The sequence below is a fragment of the Eleutherodactylus coqui genome, chromosome 6 (assembly GCF_035609145.1).
Source record: "Eleutherodactylus coqui strain aEleCoq1 chromosome 6, aEleCoq1.hap1, whole genome shotgun sequence".
Classification (NCBI taxonomy): Eukaryota; Metazoa; Chordata; class Amphibia; order Anura; family Eleutherodactylidae; genus Eleutherodactylus; species Eleutherodactylus coqui.
This window is the reverse complement of record NC_089842.1, coordinates 236,523,448-236,544,655: the sequence shown is the minus strand read 5'-3', so window position 1 is coordinate 236,544,655 and position 21,208 is coordinate 236,523,448. Positions and strand designations below refer to the sequence as shown.

At 45.7% G+C, this 21,208-nt stretch overlaps 1 protein-coding gene across 5 annotated transcripts in view; it reads right to left on the bottom strand.

The window, feature by feature from the left end:
* The window catches only part of ARHGEF11 (Rho guanine nucleotide exchange factor 11), a 122,724-nt gene that overhangs the window by 64,360 nt on the left and 37,156 nt on the right, over positions 1-21,208 (bottom strand). For 4 of the 5 annotated variants that reach the window (XM_066609157.1, XM_066609153.1, XM_066609156.1 and 1 more), the window contains exon 2: positions 13,190-13,222. The exons of the other annotated variant lie outside the window; for it this stretch is intronic. In XM_066609157.1, coding sequence (XP_066465254.1) covers positions 13,190-13,222 — 33 coding nt within the window. The remainder of the gene's footprint in view (positions 1-13,189; positions 13,223-21,208) is intronic. 5 annotated transcript variants of the gene reach the window in all.

The following is a 21,208-nucleotide window of genomic DNA, read 5'->3' as shown; positions in this document are numbered from 1 at the left end:
CGGAAGACAGGGCCTTATGGGCTGCCTTAGATAGCAGACATGGAGGCCTCTGTCAGACTCGCAGCTGCCTTGGGAATCTATTGCTACCTTACAGTCGCAATGAATGGCTGTGATTGGTTCATCAAGCGTTGCAGTGATTGGTTCTCGAATGCTGCGGCTCAGCCAATCAGAGCCAGCGATTCCTGGAAGCGGGGTTTTTTTTTAATTCCTGACCAGGAAGCGCTGGCTGAAGACTACAGATAAGTGTGTCGGAACTGTGGAGAAGTGCGGCGGAGCGTACAAGGCTATGTGCATCAACCAGGTCAATGAAAACCGCTGCAAGAATACATGCAGGTAAAAGCAGATTCCTCCACAAATTAGTACTAACTCATCAAGCTAATCTGCATACAGAAAACCCGAAGAGGAATCCACGTGAAGTAGCAAGATGTCACTTTGTTCCACACATGGACTTCAAATCCACAGTATATAACCACATCACCGATTACCAGGCAGAATACATAAGGCCGTGTTCACACAATGCAATTTGCAGGAAATTGGACTCTGAAGCAATTAAAATAGATTCTGCACACAAATTTGCACAAATCCACACCAATTAAGTGAAATCCATGGCTCAATTCACACTAAAATTCATAACGAAGTCAAGTGTGGGCAGATTTTGGGGTGGATTTACTTCCATAAGTATTGTGTACTCGCCTTTAAAGCCATATTTACTGATATGCACTAAAGTCTGCTCATGCTGCGCTGCACCTTGTTAAACTGTAGGCCGCCCTTCGACAACCTGACACAAAGCTAGTAGCGGTAAGCACAGTCATCCAAGACAAGGAACAGGTCAAGCAACGTGTCCTGGGAGAAGGAAGTCCATCACGCTTGGCAAGTTGCCTCCATAAACTTCTACTCTTTTTAGGCCCAGCATGGACTGCGGGGAGGTTGTAGCTCAGCTGAAGGTGCAATGAAGAAAAATCAAAGGAACGAGCAGCGGGGGTTAAAGAGGCTGTGGGAAATCTAAGAAGAACTTGGGTGATGCCCAAATTGAAATGACCCATGACTCCACCCGAGTGACCCCCTGGGAACTGGTGGGATCTGCAAGATATGGTACCAGATATGGGAGCGTAGAAGCAGGGGCGACTGTTATATGATCGTGGTGCAGTAGAAGAACTCTCCTACAAGCATGTACTATATATCTAACCATCCTGCGAAACTAAATGTCCGTAGTAACGTCACTCACACACATACCCCGACCACTCTCTCTCTCACACACACGGCTCTTTACAGCATTTAGTACGGAGATTCAAACGCTGCACTAAACGCTATACAACACCTCCGTTACTTTCAATGGGGCTTCACAGACTACCGTTCGAGCGCGGCGATTTTCAAATGTTGTCTGCTCTATTTTTATGCATCCAAGCGCTTTTTAAACACACCTCATTACAATTATGGAATACGTTAAAAACCACAGTCGGGAGCGGTAACATCTCTCCTTATGGAGAGAACCAAGAAGGTGAGTGGGGAGACTTCGGAGGCCATCCATGCTCCTCTGGGTAATATGCAAATAAGGAAGATTGAACAATACCTCTGCAGCGCCACCTATTGGATGGCAGCAATCCGTGAAATCAATGCTTGATGCTTTTATACTGGTCTGTAGAGCAATGATTGGGAGTCAAACCCAAGCCAGAATCCATACGCAGACAGCTCCTCACGCACCTTCTTGGTGCTCTCCCTAAGAGCTAATGCCCACGACCGGATTTTTACTGCGGTTACCACAACGTAAATCCGCATCAATTAGTTCTATTGAACCTAACCTGCCAATGCTGATACGTGGAATATTACGGCAGATTTTCGCCACTGGAAACAAATTGCGGCATGTTCTACTCTCCGCAGATTTATGTCGCGGAAGGTCTCCGTTAACATAGTGTTAATGGAGACCGCGGAAAAACACATTTTTATGCGATCAGCAGCAGCCATATTTTGTTTGCAACCGCGGTACTCCTGTGGCGGAATTCCGCGACAGACGTGGGCATGAGCCCTAAGGAGAGAGGATACCCTTCCCGACCCACGTTAATGGCCTCTCACTAGCCAAGCCAGGATCCTACTGCACACTGATGAGGGGCAAACATCCCGAAACAGATGTCTGTGTATGGATTATAGCTTGGATTTCAACTCCCAATCATTGCTCTAGAGACTTGTAAAAAGGATCAAGCATTGATGTGAAGGAATGCTGCCATCCAATAGAATATAACTACTATAATACTGCCCCCTATGTACAAGGATATAACTACTATAATATTGCCCCCTATGTACAAGAATATAACTACTATAATACTGCTCCTATGTACAAGAATATAACTACTATAATACTGCCCCTATGTACAATACTGCCCCCTACGTACAAGAATATAACTACTACAATACTGCCCCCTACGTACAAGAATATAACTACTACAATACTGCCCCCTACGTACAAGAATATAACTACTACAATACTGCCCCCTATGTACAAGAATATAACTACTATAATACTGCCCCCTATGTACAAGAATATAACTACTATAATACTGCCCCCTATGTACAAGAATATAACTACTATAATACTGCCCCCTATGTACAAGAATATAACTACTATAATACTGCCCCCTATGTACAAGAATATAACTACTATAATACTGCCCCCTATGTACAAGAATATAACTACTATAATACTGCCCCCTATGTACAAGAATATAACTACTATAATACTGCCCCCTATGTACAAGAATATAACTACTATAATACTGCTCCCTATGTACAAGAATATAACTACTATAATACTGCTCCTATATACAAGAATATAACTACTATAATACTGCTCCTATATACAAGAATATAACTACTATAATACTGCTCCTATATACAAGAATATAACTACTATAATACTGCCTCCTATGTACAAGAATATAACTACTATAATACTGCCCCTATGTACAAGAATATAACTACTATAATACTGCCCCCTATGTACAAGAATATAACTACTATAATACTGTCCCCTATGTACAAGAATATAACTACTATAATACTGCTCCTATATACAAGAATATAACTACTATAATACTGCTCCTATATACAAGAATATAACTACTATAATACTGCTCCTATATACAAGAATATAACTACTATAATACTGCTCCTATATACAAGAATATAACTACTATAATACTGCTCCTATATACAAGAATATAACTACTATAATACTGCTCCTATATACAAGAATATAACTACTATAATACTGCTCCTATATACAAGAATATAACTACTATAATACTGCTCCTATATACAAGAATATAACTACTATAATACTGTCCCCTATGTACAAGAATATAACTACTATAATACTGCTCCTATATACAAGAATATAACTACTATAATACAGCCCCCTATGTACAAGAATATAACTACTATAATACTGCTCCCTATGTACAAGAATATAACTACTATAATACTGCTCCCCATGTACAAGAATATAACTACTATAATACTGCCTCCTATGTACAAGAATATAACTACTATAATACTGCCCCCTATGTACAAGAATATAACTACTATAATACTGCCCCCTATGTACAAGAATATAACTACTATAATACTGCTCCCTATGTACAAGAATATAACTACTATAATACTGCTCCCTATGTACAAGAATATAACTACTATAATACTGCTCCCTATGTACAAGAATATAACTACTATAATACTGCTCCCCATGTACAAGAATATAACTACTATAATACTGCCCCCTATGTACAAGAATATAACTACTATAATACTGCTCCCCATGTACAAGAATATAACTACTATAATACTGCCTCCTATGTACAAGAATATAACTACTATAATACTGCCCCCTATGTACAAGAATATAACTACTATAATACTGCTCCTATGTACAAGAATATAACTACTATAATACAGCCTCCTATGTACAAGAATATAACTACTATAATACTGCCCCTATGTACAAGAATATAACTACTATAATACTGCTCCTATATACAAGAAGATAACTACTATAATACTGCCCCCTATGTACAAGAATATAACTACTATAATACGGCCTCCTATGTACAAGCATACAACTACTATAATACTGCCCCCTATGTACAAGCATATAACTACTATAATACTGCTCCCTATGTACAAGAATATAACTACTATAATACTGCTCCCCATGTACAAGAATATAACTACTATAATACTGCCCCCTATGTACAAGAATATAACTACTATAATACTGCCCCCTATGTACAAGAATATAACTACTATAATACTGCCCCCTATGTACAAGAATATAACTACTATAATACTGCCCCCTATGTACAAGAATATAACTACTATAATACTGCCCCCTATGTACAAGAATATAACTACTATAATACTGCCCCCTATGTACAAGAATATAACTACTATAATACTGCCCCCTATGTACAAGAATATAACTACTATAATACTGCTCCTATATACAAGAATATAACTACTATAATACTGCTCCTATATACAAGAATATAACTACTATAATACTGCTCCTATATACAAGAATATAACTACTATAATACTGCCTCCTATGTACAAGAATATAACTACTATAATACTGCCCCTATGTACAAGAATATAACTACTATAATACTGCCCCCTATGTACAAGAATATAACTACTATAATACTGTCCCCTATGTACAAGAATATAACTACTATAATACTGCTCCTATATACAAGAATATAACTACTATAATACTGCTCCTATATACAAGAATATAACTACTATAATACTGCTCCTATATACAAGAATATAACTACTATAATACTGCTCCTATATACAAGAATATAACTACTATAATACTGCTCCTATATACAAGAATATAACTACTATAATACTGCTCCTATATACAAGAATATAACTACTATAATACTGCTCCTATATACAAGAATATAACTACTATAATACTGTCCCCTATGTACAAGAATATAACTACTATAATACTGCTCCTATATACAAGAATATAACTACTATAATACTGCCCCCTATGTACAAGAATATAACTACTATAATACTGCCCCCTATGTACAAGAATATAACTACTATAATACTGCTCCCTATGTACAAGAATATAACTACTATAATACTGCTCCCTATGTACAAGAATATAACTACTATAATACTGCTCCCTATGTACAAGAATATAACTACTATAATACTGCTCCCCATGTACAAGAATATAACTACTATAATACTGCTCCCCATGTACAAGAATATAACTACTATAATACTGCCCCCTATGTACAAGAATATAACTACTATAATACTGCTCCCCATGTACAAGAATATAACTACTATAATACTGCCTCCTATGTACAAGAATATAACTACTATAATACTGCCCCCTATGTACAAGAATATAACTACTATAATACTGCTCCTATGTACAAGAATATAACTACTATAATACAGCCTCCTATGTACAAGAATATAACTACTATAATACTGCCCCTATGTACAAGAATATAACTACTATAATACTGCTCCTATATACAAGAAGATAACTACTATAATACTGCCCCCTATGTACAAGAATATAACTACTATAATACGGCCTCCTATGTACAAGCATACAACTACTATAATACTGCCCCCTATGTACAAGCATACAACTACTATAATACGGTCCCGTATGAACAAAAATATAGCTACTATATTACTTACCCCATGTACAAGATTATTACAACTATAATACTGCCCCCTATTTACACTAAACCTTGAGGTAATGACCAGTAGATGTCATCCCACAGACTAGGGAATCCCGTATGAAGAAAACACATTAAGGAAACATACTTGTTATTATTTCTGAACGGTCTTTACTTTTTACAAGGTCTAACCCCCCCCCCCCATATCCCCCATGTAATACTCCTCATATCAAATTGTGTGTGGTTGTAGACTCACAGGAAACTCTGCCTTATTTTTACCTGCGGCAAAATTTATATAAGTGTAGGGAGTCACAAAACGCAAGGAGCCTTGACGCGGCGTGTGGGCTCATGTATTTTGGCCAAAATCCAGCTAATACCTTGCATTTATTGTATATTATTCAGATGCAGTGTGACTTTTAAATGCCAGGGGGAGCCCGTGGTGGCAGTACAATGTCATTCACTTATTGAAGTGGCGCCGAACTATTATGGCGCCATTAATAGGTTGCTGGTCTGCGTGGTGCACTACATGTATCAGAATGGTCTGCCACTTTGTATCTACCCTGTGTGGGAGTATACACCAAGCAGCCACCCCCCCTCTATATTAAGAGGCTGTGTGAGTGGATCTCATTTGGTATTTGCTACCTGCATGCTGAGGTGGTGCACATGTTTGCCCTCCTGAGTTAATACGTATATGGCCATTTTTAGTGATTGTTTTTATATTTCCCCTTCTGTGACGCATGACTAAATTATCCAAATCAAAAAAATGAGACAGAAAACCACAATCTATCATTTACATTGCTAAGTAAGGTACTGTTGTATTATGTCGCCACCGGTAGTGATATAATACAGCTGTTTGAAAATTTACCAACGCCCGCTGATGGCAACTCCGCTCCCCTAACTTCAGTAGCTGTCACGGCCGTTGCTGAGAGGACAATGGAGAGCGGAGTAGCCATCAGCGGCTGCATCCCCCCGCGCCGATGCCGACAGGCGCACTCCTTTGGCCGATGGAGTGCAGGGTATGGATGTTAGCAGTTGCACCTGGGAGCGCAAAGGGGAGGCCGCCAGCAGGGGCGGGGGGGGTTGTGGGGGACTCGGCTGTGCGCGGAGACCCTCAACCCTCTCCCTCGAGGACTGTGACAGCAGGGCCGCCACTAGTGGAGATGCGAGGCCACCAGGGGACTACTGCGAGAGCGGACCCGTGAGAGCAGGTGACAGCAGCGGGGTCGGGAGCTCCAAGACGCCGCAGGATGCCAGTCTTCGAACACTGACAGTGCCAGCAGGGACAGGGCCGCGTATCGCCCTCGCCTTCCCTACTCTTCCATAGTATGCCATGCAGCCAATCGGCAGCTAGGGGCCTGACAGGGATGTTCCCTCTGCTAAGGGCTGTCAGACCCCTAACTTCCGGTGGAGTCAAGGTACAATAGTACCGATAAGTAGTTTGGATGAAAACATTTTATTTATGAGTTGTGATCATAACAATAACCAATACACTGGCGATGTACAGCTCCCTCTAGGGGAATGGCTCAGAAGACAACCCCACAACAGTATAGCAATGCATTTCCTTTCCCAGCATTAGCTTAGAAATTCATTGTATATGGAGTGCAGACATTTTTTAAATCGCTCAAGGCCTCCTATCCACAGGCGAATTTTCACTGCGTTCCCCGCGGTCGGATTATCCACTGTCCACGAGCGGCGAATCATAGTGATTCTCCGCTTGCGGGATTTAAAATCGCAGCATGCTGCGAATTGCCGCGATTCTCCGCAGTGCGCCTGTCACATAGGCTCAGCGCGGAGAACCGCCGCGGGATATCGCTACGCCCGTGGACAGGAGCCCTAAACCTGGCAATGGCATACATGACATCATATGTATGTTTCCTGGCTATGACAAGCGCTGTGCGAGGTTACAAGAACATGGCTGCTTTCTTCTAGGAACCGCCCCACCCATCATTAGGTCTGGTACCAATACCAGACACCATGATTAGACCAGTGTGGAGTATTCTTAGAAGAAAGGTGTTTTTTTTGTTGTTGATGTGTTTAGTTTTTTTTACACTCCACACCAACCCTTTAAATGTTGTAGCATCAAATGGAGGAATCATAAATCACACACCTATAGGATAAACCGAGTCAAAAGTCAGAAACCACCCAAATTTCAGTACGCAGTTTCATATTTCATTGCCTTTATGTAGAACAAAAAGTTCTCTAACTGCTACTGCCAAGAAATGCTGGGATTTGTGGTTCTGGAACAGCTGCCACAGGATTAAAGCAGTGGGTATATTGACGGCGTTCACATATATACACAGTCATGCCAAAAGTCATGGGACAGGAACCAATATGTTGGACCCCCTGTAGCCTAGCGAAGCACAGTAACTCGAAATGCCATTGATTCTACATGTGGACCTAAGTCTAGAGAGAGGTTAAGCCCTGTCCTCTGGATAGCCACCCACATCTCTGTGGTATTTGTAGGTGCAAGATTTTGGGTGTGAATGGACCTCGCCACCACTTCCTAAAAATGCTTAATTGAGGTCCAGTTTGGGGAATATTCAGGTCGCACCATTTGTAGGAACTCCTCAGAGTGCTTCTCCAACCAGTTCTGGACAACTCGGGCCTGATGGCACAGCGTATTATTCTGATGTAATATTCCATCATTGGGGAATATATTAAGTCCATGAAGGGCTGCAAATTGTCACCAAGAAGGGCATCGGTCAATGACGTGTTTAGGTAGACTAGTGGACATAACTCAAGCCATGAGAAGACACCCCACACCAGGATGGAGCAACCACCAGCCTGTACAGTGCCTAGAAGACAACTGGGGTCCATGGCTTTATAGGGTCTGCACCACACATGAACTAGACCATCAGTCCTATACTATCGGTACCGTGGCTCATCCGACCATGCCAGTCTTCTAGGGTCCAGCTATCAACCTCATTAGCCCAGGTGAGGCGTTGTGTCCAGTGTCATGGAGGTAATGTCGGGGTCTCCTGCGCTGACCGGCAGGATATACGTGTGGGGTCTCCTGCGCTGACTGGCGGGATATACGTGTGGGGTCTCCAGCGCCGACCGGCGGGATATACGTGTGGGGTCTCCTGCGCCGACCGGCGGGATATACGTGGGGGGTCTCCTGCAGTGAACGTGGATGTGATTTCTGTCGGAGTCGCTGGTCTGCTCGCACTGACAATTTGATTCTCACAACTTACACGGGTGCGGGGGCGTTCCCAGGCCGTCCCCTGCAGCAACATCACTTCATCATCAATTTACATACCGCTAGCCTAAGGCTTCTGGCAGGTCAGTGTATTACTATATACATTATATGTACCAACACATACGGTAACTGGACTCAATCACGTGACGCCATAACAAGTTGGTTTCAAAAAGTTCTCGTCAGAACTAACTCGCCCTATGCAAACGCATGCAAAAAGGCACAAAGCACCGTGTGGTCCTTTAAACCGGATGGTTCACTTTCACTTGTGAACTAATATCTGAGAGAAGGGGGTGCTGCAGGTGGAAACGTAAGGAGGGACGGTCATGTGACCTGGGATGCTGAGTAAGCAGAAACGAACTATAGAACTAAGGTTAACGAACACAGATTTTTTTTTTTAAAGAAATTAAACGACCGGACGCGTGTTCCCATTCACAGGGGAGGGTTAGGTAATGGCGCCCCTCACCCATCAAATTTACCATCCAGAAGGCTGAGAAAGTTGGGTAGCGAACCTTGTAGCGGGACAATCTTGGTTGTCACTCGGCTTTCCCAGAAACCGATAAAACTGAGAAATTTTCATTTTTTGGTACTTTCCTAAATAATATTAACAGGGTTGGGCCATCAGACACGACCCCTTTTAGAACTCCGTACCGGCGGCAGGAAGACCAGGCAGACAGATAATTTTGCCGGGGCAAGCCATGGCCAGCCATGTATGTCCCCTAAAATGTAGTAATACAGAATGGCCATTCATATGAGTAGTATAATAAAGAATGGCACAAAGCCCACCCAAACTGGGAGCCATTTTTAAAGGGGTATTTCCATCTTGGCAAGTTATCCCCCCTCTGCGGAATAGAGAATGACTTGCAGATAAGATAGGAATGCAACTGCTGGGGTCGCCACCTATCCAGAGAGATCACCTCTGGCACGTCCCAAAATTCTGACAGTGGTGATCGCACATGTGTAAGGGGGTAACGTGAAGATCAGCGCTAGGATAGGGGAATAGTGAGAGATTAGGGCCAGGACCTCTGCCCAGCACTAGGCGCAGGGGTTAGTGGTGCCCTGCAGGGGCATATAATGCCTGGAGCGGCGTCACAGAGGTCAGGAGCAGCGCTGTGGGTGCGGATCAGCAGCAGGTCTTGTTTGGCAAATGCAGCAGAATAGGAGGGCTGTGGAGTTTGTGGCGGCAGCTAGTGAGTGTGAGGATCCCAATGCTGGGGGAAGACCCCGCTCAAGAGACGACCAGAATCACCCTGATGACCCGGGGGCTAAGACAAACCACATGGAAGCAGAGGGAGTCTCCTGTCCCCCAGGGGACTCAGTCCCTAAGAGCTGCCGACAGCACAGTGGACCTGGAAATGGTGATGATGACCGAGTAATACTAGCAATGATGGTATCGAAGTGTCCTGTTGCACCGAGGAAGGTGAAAAACGTACCCTGGCACCTACAGTATGTTGCGGTATACTGGGACAGACATGTGTTACAATTGTGCTGTCCGGCTAATTATGCAACATTTAACCCTTTGCAATCCAATTTTGGATTCAGGATTTCTAAGGGGGCTTTCTCTTTCTGCCATTATATAATGGCGCCATCTGTTGGCTAAAGCCAGTACTACAGTATGTGACATGCTGGAGAGGCTCCCTATTACAGAGCGGCCAGTAATCTACAGTAAGAATACCCTGCCGGACGTCTCCCGACATCAGAGCTGTACAGCATTCAATCAGAATGTCTTTAGACGTCAGACAGTGGATTGGAAAGGGTTAACTACTATGCCCACCTATGGAAACGCTATAAGGCTATATTTACACATAGCGAAAATGCTGCGGCAAAATCTGAAGCACTCCTGCAAAACACACTGCATGTTCTGGGTATTGTATCTATAAACTGTACTTGGTTCTGGCACTGTATTTAGATTCTGAGCTTGGTTATGGTGCTGTATGCATGTACGTACTAAGCGTGGTTCTGGTACCGTATTTATTCACTGAGCTGTTCTAGTTGCCATACTGCTATCTTACTGCTTTCTGCACAAGCAGTATATAAATAGGCAGTCTATCAGTGCAATATATACATATGGAGAACACCACTGAAACGTTGCCCTGCATTGGTCCTAGCTACAGGAGGTGCAGACATCTTGGTGCAATCGGGGGCCTAAGAGGCCCTCTACCACATATTCTACCAGTATTATAACTCACATATGGTAGGCGCGGGGCCAGGAGCTTCAAATTATGCCTTTATTGCTCCGGCTTGGCTCTAACCCGAGTAACACGGCCAACATGCGAATGCACTGCGGCATCGAATAACCTGACCAACACGTAAAACGATATAAAACAGAAAGCAACAGGAAAGACGGCAGCAAGACAATGACGGAGGTAAGTGAAAATTAGGTCCCTGCATTCTTTACATTCTTCGCAGCAGTGCAGGAATTCTGAAAGAAAACTGAAGTAACACAAAGGAGGAAGAGCAATAACCTTCGAGGCATGTCCGCCACGTGTAACCCTTGTATCACCATCACCAAACAGCAGCTGTAATAGAAAATACACCGCTGACAATGCCCCAAGGGGGTCAAAGATGGCCAAAAATGTACTTCCTTTAGTGTAGCTCATTAGCATTTAGCAGAGTCACCGAGCAGTGCTGTGGCCATGGATGTAGCCCGTTGATGGCCAAGTTCTGGGTGGCCCTATCCTGTTAATGTTTGAACCTGACAGACCTCATACAATGTTACAGATCTCCTCACCTCTGGTCTGCCCTCACTGTCTGAAGACATTAGTAATCGAATGGTCATGGAAAAAACTGTGGTCCTTAGAGAGTCTTGGCATAGACTCAGGGGGGGGGGGTTCCAATTTTTCAACTTTGGAACTCCATTCAGCGTTGGTCAGGCTAGAGGATTGGCAAATAGGACATGACAATTGGACTTATGAGGTCCAAAACGAATGTAATTATTTTAGGGGACCCTTGCCCAATACCTCCAACGCGTCATCAGGTTGTGAACCATTATGGGCCCATCATTCATCTTTTAGGAGGAGCCACTGCCCCCTTGACTTGGAGATCATGAGGGTTGTAGGGAGAATGTATGTGATGCAATAGAAGAACAATTAACTGATACTTTGATCTACAATGTTCTTAACGAGGGTTCAAGCAGTAGGACCCTCAGATCATATCTTTATGGCATATTGGTTCATCAGCGTACGAGAACGAAACAAAACCAGGAAGTATGGAGCGTTCACAGATCAGAGGGTTGAGGGGGTTGGGGGGGGGGGGGGGGCATTTACTTAAGGTCACATGCAGTAAGCGTTGACAGTCACATCTTACCAGGCTGCAATGGGGCTGATAGAGAAGGATGAGACAGCGGCAAAGATGGAATGGACAAGAGAAAGACAGACACGAGTTAGTAACAGACAAATGGGCGCTCATCTGAACATGCGCACAAAAACGATTTCCACAAAGATGGCGGTTTATGTGTACCGCTACCCATTGGCATGTGCAAGGTGGGCAAAAGAAAAAACTATCACCTCCTCATTACTTGGGTATCATAGGGCAGTATTACTTGGAAAGTGAATGGTAGTATTGGGTGCAAATTATAGGTCGTTGGCACCATATGGTAGCATTATTTGCATACTCTGTTGAGATGTTATTCAAGCATTATATGGCACTATTTGGTCACTAGATGGCGATGTGTGGGGCATTGTAGGGTGGTATTATTTGGATGCTTTATGGAAGGATTATTTAGGCATTTCCTGGGGGTATTATTTGGCCACTAGATGGCAATGGACATTATACGGTAGTATTGTTTGGGTATTGGTGGTATTATTTGGGCACTAGATGGCAGTGTTGTGAGGAGCATTGTATGGCAGTATTGTTTGGATACTTTATGGGGGTATTATTTAGGTGTAGTCTGGCTATATATCTAGGCATTAGATGGAAGTATAGTAGGGTAGTATTATTGGAAGTGAATGGAATAATTCAGCTACAAACTATACAAAAATAGCAGAAGACGGGAAAGGGAGGGGGAGGGGGGGGACTGACCAATGTGATTAGTGCCAAGGGCCTGGTTTTCTATACAAACAGCAATCTGCATTTAAAGTGAAGTGGTCTTCTCAGACAGCACCGCCATGCAAAACACCCCACCACCTTGAAGAGACCTTTTTTCTGACACTACGTATTACCTCTCCAGAGTATCAGAACTTTTCAAACACTTTTTGTGGTATACGGCATGCTGCAACTTATGGTTCCACAACACCAGGAGAATACACCACCACAGACACATACAAGCACGTTTCCTACATACCTTGGCAAATGAGGGTGTCGTTTAGAAGGTGCTCTGCGAGACAAAAAAAGTGGGCAGCAGATAGATGGTGGAGACAGACGGCAGATCCCGTGAAGGCACAGAAGAGAGAAAGAGAAAAACAGACAGGCATGACAAGAGACAGTGTGATAGACACCGAGAGATGTGACTGCAGGCTACACGGATCAGGTAAGTACAGGTAAACTAGTTACTACAAGTATTTTGTAACAATGGGAACCCTCAGCAGGAAAGTGCGGGAGAGAACACAGACTACGTTCAGTGTACAGTTGCAATCAAGAGGATTCAACTCCCACTACAAAGCCCCATTATAAGATTTGCCAAATTTACAAACTTTCAGCCGTTTGCAAAAAAATTAATAACTAATCCCACACAACTAATACAATTAGTAGCTTCTTTAAAGTCAGAATCCCTTATAAGAGCACACATCTGCAAATCAGGTGTTGATTCAAGCACACCTGATGAAACAAATCAAGAGCTTCATAAACACACCTGATACAACCAATCAAGGACTTTACTAGTTGCATCAGGTGTGCTTGACATGACACACATCAAACACCTGTAATCGTGGAGGGTTTTGTTGTATGCATTTTTTTTTAAAAGTAAAGAGTGGTGTAAAAAGCTTGAGAAGAAATCATTGCCTTGTAGAAACCAGTTAATGTGATGGAAAAGGACAACAAAAGCGCTGAATGTTGTTAAAGACATGGTTGGAAGCAGTTCACAAGTTCAAAGTTGAAGGAACACTGGCTGCACTACCTGGAGTGGCAGAAAGAGGGCGCCATCACCGGCTGCTAATCAGATTCCGGAGGAGGCAGAGGGTCAAAAACTCTCCAGTGACTGCAAAAGACCTGCAGCAAGATATGGTGGTAGCAGCACTGAGGTTTTGGTTTGCACAGAGAGGTACATCTAAAACGCTGAAGGTCTTCATGTGTGAACTACAAGACGTTACACCTCTACGGAGGCAGAAGCCCAGGAGAAGCCGCTCCAATGTGCTCAAAACCATATGAATAAATCACAGAAGCTTTGGGATTGAGTACTGCGGAGCGATGAAACAAAACTGGAGCTTTCTGGGTCTACAGTTCATCGATGTCTGCAGGAGGAAGAATACAGCAGACGCCGAAAAGGAACCCTGGCTACAGTGAGGCCTGGCGGTGGCTCGGTGATGCTACAGTGAGGCCTGGCGGTGGCTCGGTGAAGCTACAGTGAGGCCCGGCGGTGGCTCGGTGAAGCTACAGTGAGGCCCGGCGGTGGCTCGGTGAAGCTACAGTGAGGCCCGGCGGTGGCTCGGTGAAGCTACAGTGAGGCCCGGCGGTGGCTCGGTGAAGCTACAGTGAGGCCCGGCGGTGGCTCGGTGAAGCTACAGTGAGGCCCGGCGGTGGCTCGGTGAAGCTACAGTGAGGCCCGGCGGTGGCTCGGTGAAGCTACAGTGAGGCCCGGCGGTGGCTCGGTGAAGCTACAGTGAGGCCCGGCGGTGGCTCGGTGAAGCTACAGTGAGGCCCGGCGGTGGCTCGGTAATGCTACAGTGAGGCCCGGCGGTGGCTCGGTAATGCTACAGTGAGGCCCGGCGGTGGCTCGGTAATGCTACAGTGAGGCCCGGCGGTGGCTCGGTAATGCTACAGTGAGGCCCGGCGGTGGCTCGGTAATGCTACAGTGAGGCCCGGCGGTGGCTCGGTAATGCTACAGTGAGGCCCGGCGGTGGCTCGGTAATGCTACAGTGAGGCCCGGCGGTGGCTCGGTAATGCTACAGTGAGGCCCGGCGGTGGCTCGGTAATGCTACAGTGAGGCCCGGCGGTGGCTCGGTAATGCTACAGTGAGGCCCGGCGGTGGCTCGGTAATGCTACAGTGAGGCCCGGCGGTGGCTCGGTGATGCTACAGGGAAGCATGGCGGTGGCTCACGGATGCTACAGTGAAGCATGGCGGTGGCTCACGGATGCTACAGTGAAGCATGGCGGTGGCTCGGTGATGATCTGGGGCCGATTTTCTTCCTCTGGAAACCTGCAGCTTGTGGAGGACAAGATGGACTCAATCAAGTATCAGGAAATACTAGGAGAAATCATCCTGTCTTCGGTTAGGAAGCTGAAGCTTGGCAGTCATTGGACCTTCCAACAGGACAATGATCCCAAGCAGATCTCAAAGCCCACCAAGTCTTGGTTTCACAAGTAGCCCTGGAAGATTCTCGACTGGCCATCACAGTCGATTGACTTGAAGCCCATAAAAAAAAAAAAGCTGGGATGTGAAGGCGGTGGCCAATTAGTGACGTGGAGACCATTGTCCATGAGGAGTGGAGTAAGACTCCTCAGGAATGCTCTCGGAAGCTGCTGTCTGGTTATACATCACATCTGCAGGCGGTCAGAACAGCAAAAGCCGCTCTACTGAAGATGCCGGTCATGAATGGGGGAATGAGACTGCAGCAGTCAGTAAAAGTGATGTTGTGATGAATTTCAAGCCACTTGTTACATTAGTTGCGTTGAGCCATTTAAATTGTTCTCATTTGGTTTTTTTGCAAAACTGCTGAAAGTTTGTAAATTTGCCAATACACCCAATTTGTAATTGGTGTTACATATCTTTACAGACTCTGTTAATTTCACTTCCTTTGGGCGCCAGTGATTGCTGAACTTGGTGGTCTGATTTCCTGCCTGGGCGACCACCACTGAAGCCCAGGACTCCACACGCACATTGGTGGGCACCAGTACCTGCGACCTGACCGACTACTTCTCCACACTTTATAAGAGATCACACAGCTTCAGGTAAAACAATCAGGACAAGAGTGAAAGTCAACGGGCGTGGTGCTCTGTGTACCAAGGGAGGCGGCAGAGATCTCCCATCGCAAAAGGAAATAGACCTTCATATTTTAATTAGTGGCGGAATGATCTACAGAATTTGGTAGCCGTCACATCAGTCTCATCGGCTGCACACACTGCGTGACTCAGTATGGTGCAGAGAAACCTGGTATGGCCAAACCTGCCATAACCCCCCCAAAAAAAATCAACACTCGGGGAATATTTATTAAAACTATGCCAGGTTTTAATAAATTATACCGCCGGCACACAACGCAACTAATTCATGAAGAGGCGGATCTCAGCACCTCTGTGCGCCTACTCAGAAATGTACATCAGAGCCGATCATTTATTTCTGCTAGAATTTATGCCAGTTTCTGGTGTAAATTATACAGAAATGGGTCGGCGGGGGCGGCCATGTCCATTCCTGACAAACCACACCTCTTTTAAAGAATTGCCAGATAGCGGCGCAGACAGCAAAAAATCTTGTCGCAAATTTCTGCACCAATTCCCACTTGCTGAACAATTTACAACTGGTATAAATTCTTTTAGGTGCCCCCCTCAACTTTTTTTTTTTTATTTGCAGTTTGCACGCCTCAATGCAGTGAACTCTTGACGTATTTGTTCGGTGTTAGGATTGTCTCAAACCTAGGCCAGTCCCAGGTGTACATGAGCTCTGAGCAACAAAGTCAGAGTGCGTCCCCTTAGGAATTTATAGGCCCCCGCTGTGCCCCCTTCCCAGTCATTTATAGGCCCCCGCTGTGCCCCCTTCCCAGTCATTTTTGGGCCCCCGCTGTGCCCCCTTCCCAGTCATTTTTGGGCCCCCGCTGTGCCCCCTTCCCAGTCATTTTTGGGCCCCCGCTGTGCCCCCTTCCCAGTCATTTATAGGCCCCCGCTGTGCCCCCTTCCCAGTCATTTATAGGCCCCCGCTGTGCCCCCTTCCCAGTCATTTATAGGCCCCCGCTGTGCCCCCTTCCCAGTCATTTATAGGCCCCCGCTGTGCCCCCTTCCCAGTCATTTATAGGCCCCCGCTGTGCCCCCTTCCCAGTCATTTATAGGCCCCCACTGTGCCCATTTCCCAGTCATTTATAGGCCCCCACTGTGCCCCCTTCCCAGTCATTTATAGGCCCCCACTGTGCCCCCTTCCCAGTCATTTATAGGCCCCCACTGTGCCCCCTTCCCAGTCATTTATGGGCCCCCACTGTGCCCCCTTCCCAGTCATTTATGGGCCCCCACTGTGCCCCCTTCCCAGTCATTTATGGGCCCCCACTGTGCCCCCTTCCCAGTCATTTATGGGCCCCCACTGTGCCCCCTTCCCAGTCATTTATGGGCCCCCACTGTGCCCCCTTCCCAGTCATTTATGGGCCCCCACTGTGCCCCCTTCCCAGTCATTTATGGGCCCCCACTGTGCCCCCTTCCCAGTCATTTATGGGCCCCCACTGTGCCCCCTTCCCAGTCATTTATGGGCCCCCACTGTGCCCCCTTCCCAGTCATTTATGGGCCCCCACTGTGCCCCCTTCCCAGTCATTTATGGGCCCCCACTGTGCCCCCTTCCCAGTCATTTATGGGCCCCCACTGTGCCCCCTTCCCAGTCATTTATGGGCCCCCACTGTGCCCCCTTCCCAGTCATTTATGGGCCCCCACTATGCCCCCTTCCCAGTCATTTATGGGCCCCCACTGTGCCCCCTTCCCAGTCATTTATGGGCCCCCACTGTGCCCCCTTCCCAGTCATTTATGGGCCCCCACTGTGCCCCCTTCCCAGTCATTTATGGGTCCCCACTGTGCCCCCTTCCCAGTCATTTATAGGCCCCCACTGTGCCCCAGCAATAAAATAATAAAACCGCTCTCTGCCATCGTACGTCTACAGCATCCTCCATCCTCTTCCTAGGCTTTTGCTGGCCAGGATAGGGCACCAGGTGATAGAACAGGAGGCGCTCGGTTTCCTGCAGTGCTGCTGTAATAGTTAATTGTATCTGTTTTAAAAGACACAGATACAATTGATTAAAATAAACAAGGACTAGATTGATCCCATCGCTGAGTGGGACCCCTAGGCTCAGTGGTCCATGGCACTTGCCCAAGTTTGCCAGGTCTGGACACTGGGCCAGTCTCACACCCTACTACTCTTCCAGAAGTTTCCAAGAAGTTCCCATGACCCGCATGTTGTAAAATACCAGTAACTTCTATACCGTGTTTGGAAATCTTTTTTAGTCTACATCTCCAGGTCAAGGAGTGACGAGTTGAAACGTTCAGCGCCCGACTCGGTCTCTTTCTCAGGACAGACTTGTTTGGATAAAAGAAAAAGGTTCTTGACTCAAAAAACATTGCTCTACCTAAAATAAAATCAGTGTCAGACGGGGAATTGTCGTCACTTCAGTAGCGAAGCAGAAACATCCTCTTACGTTCATCAAGGTCAAGGAGCAAGATCTAAAGAGGATCACTGGGATCAAGATAGATGCTAAATATACACGGTGACCTAGGGAAGGGCGAGTGTACCACAGAGGCAGACTATACAGCTGCTATGGGGCTCTTGGAGAGAGAGTGGGACCTAACCCTAGACGGATGACCCCCATTTAGTGTGGATAACCTCTACAGGGGAACTACATTGGCCCGAGGGTCATGGAAAGCGGAAAACATACCATGTTGGGATATAAAATGGAGCACAATAATGAAGCGGTCCAACAGGGCAGTAACTCTAGAGGGTGCAGGGGATGCGGTTGCACCCGGGCCCAGGAGCCTTAGGGGGCCCATAAGGCCTCTCTTCTCCATATAGGGGGCCCAGTACTATGAATAAAGCATTATAGTTGGGGGCCTTGTTACAGGTTCTGCATCGCGGCCCAAAAGCTTCAAGTTATGTCTCTGTGCAGCATGGTTTAGGTATGGGTACGGGTACAGATACAGATAGAGGGGGGGGCCCAGGTCACCTTTTGCATCAGGGCCCCTGAGCCTTTAGTTACGCCCCTGGGTTCCAATATTAAACTTTGAGGGGGCCCCAACTCTATCTACAGCACTAGACATGGAGATTGGCCTTTTTTTTATTATTGTGGTATTATGACCCCGTTTTCCTCTGATCGAGCCTCACCAGTTAGGAGAAAAGGGAGCATTGATAGTGTACCCCAAGTAGGGGCAACAGACTTTAAAAAGGGGCAAAAATATGTATCCTTTCTTCCAGAAACATTTCCACTCCTGTCCATAGACTGTGTCCTGTTAGGTCCATCGAATTAAATGAGGTTGAGTTGCAATACCATATACACGCCTGTGGACAGGTATGGCGCTGTTTTTACAAAAAAAAGCAGTCATGTCCCAAAAAGGGATTGCACAAGAGGTTTTATTTTTTTTTCTACATTTATTTTTCCCTAGAACAGCGCCACTCTTGTCTACAGGCTGTGTCTGGTATTGCAGCTCATCCCGTTTGGTTACACACATACAGCTTAGCTACATCAGTCTGCACTGGAAATACGAGGCGAAGTACATGTAAACCGCATTGTTGTGAAACAGTCTTATCTTCTACCCCTGGTGCCCTTATAAGTCCTCTGGAAAGCTGGAAGCCGCGCCGGAGGTTGGCGCTACGGGCTCGTGAACCGCGGGTCAGTACCACGTATACTGCACGGGCCGACCTATGCAAGGTGCAGCCATCTTGGCTATGAAGCCATCAGTCATACTGACAACTGCAGGCAATGAGGAAGCGAAGATTTAATCTGAGGACGCGGTCGGATCATTAGCGACTAAGTCACTCCGGGGAAGATGGTTCTCACGTCGCCAGGGAAACACGAGCCTGGTATTACGAGACAGACACCCTCTTCACGCAGGGTCCGCGGGGTGGGCGTATTCCTGTCTGCACGGATTGGTGGATTTTACTATGTAGATTATTGTAAAATGTGAGAATTTGTCATTTTTTAATTTAGTTATTTTTGGAGAGTTTTTTCCTACTGCGGACATTTACGGCACATTGAGGTGGTGCAGCTTTTTCGTAGCGCCGCTTCCACTTTGTTTGTGAAGGGCACATTTCTTTAGGCTGGATTCATATGGGGCGGGTTTGCCGCGGAATTTCCGTGTGGATCCTCTGCACTACAATTCAGTAGCAGCAAAGCGGATGGGACTTTGAAAAGCTCAGCCGCCAGCTGCGGAAATAACCGGCATAAAACCCGTACGGGAATTTATATGCGCTGCGGAATGTCATTCCGCAGCATGACGCTTTTATCGCCGTTTCCACCGCGGAATGTCGCACAGAAATATGCACTAAAAGCCAAATAGTGCGAGTTTTGAGGCCGGCCTTCCGCTGCTAATCTGAACAGTCCCAGCCAAGGAGTCACCGCGCATGCGGCGCCACTGTGTGATGTACAATATCTCCAGCAGGTGGAGACACTCAACATACCATTGCACATTTAATAGTATATTCCGTTTATAACCCCAAAAAACAGGCGACAGACTTCTTTTAAGGCCGGATTCACACGGCCATATTTGCATGCACAATACGCAGAAAATAGAACCCATGGATTTCAGTGGGTTCAAACCAAAAAAACTGCAGCGTATTTCGGTCACATAAACACGGTGTGGATTTGCGCAACCAAATTGCCTGCAAATAAACTGCGTATTTCTGCACACAAAAAAGTATGCGGAAGAGCCCATGTATTTAGTGCATATTTGCACTGGCCCATTTAGCTCAATGGCCTGTTGTGGAGTGTAATATGCGCCAAAAAGGGTCATGCGATTGAATATTGCGCAAGAAAATATGCTCATGTGAACGAATCCATTTAAATCAATGGGTTCTACTCACTGCGTGTAGACGAGCTCTTAATTAGGCAAAATTCATGTTTCAATTCTTTGTTTCAAGATCTCCGCTTGCTGAAGGCGCATAATGGCATTCTTCTCGTTTAGATCCGAAGACTGAAAACCCCGAACACTCCTAATTCTTCTCGCAGTTGAGGTTTTGTCACAATCAAATCCAGTCTAGAAAATTCTCTGTGAACTCAATGCATCAGCAATATTTATCCTCGGCCGATTGATTGTAACTATGCAGATAACCTGTGTGAGACCGGCCTCACTTACAGCAAGCAGAAATCTTGGAAATAAAGAGGGATTAAATCAATGTAGATTCAAAATGTATAGGGGTTGTCCAGAACTTTTGCTATTGAGGACCTATCCTTAGGAAAGATAATTAATAGTTGATCCTGTGCCCCCTGCTTGGGATCTGTGTGACGGGCCCCGCTGTCAGTGTGGCCAATGCTAG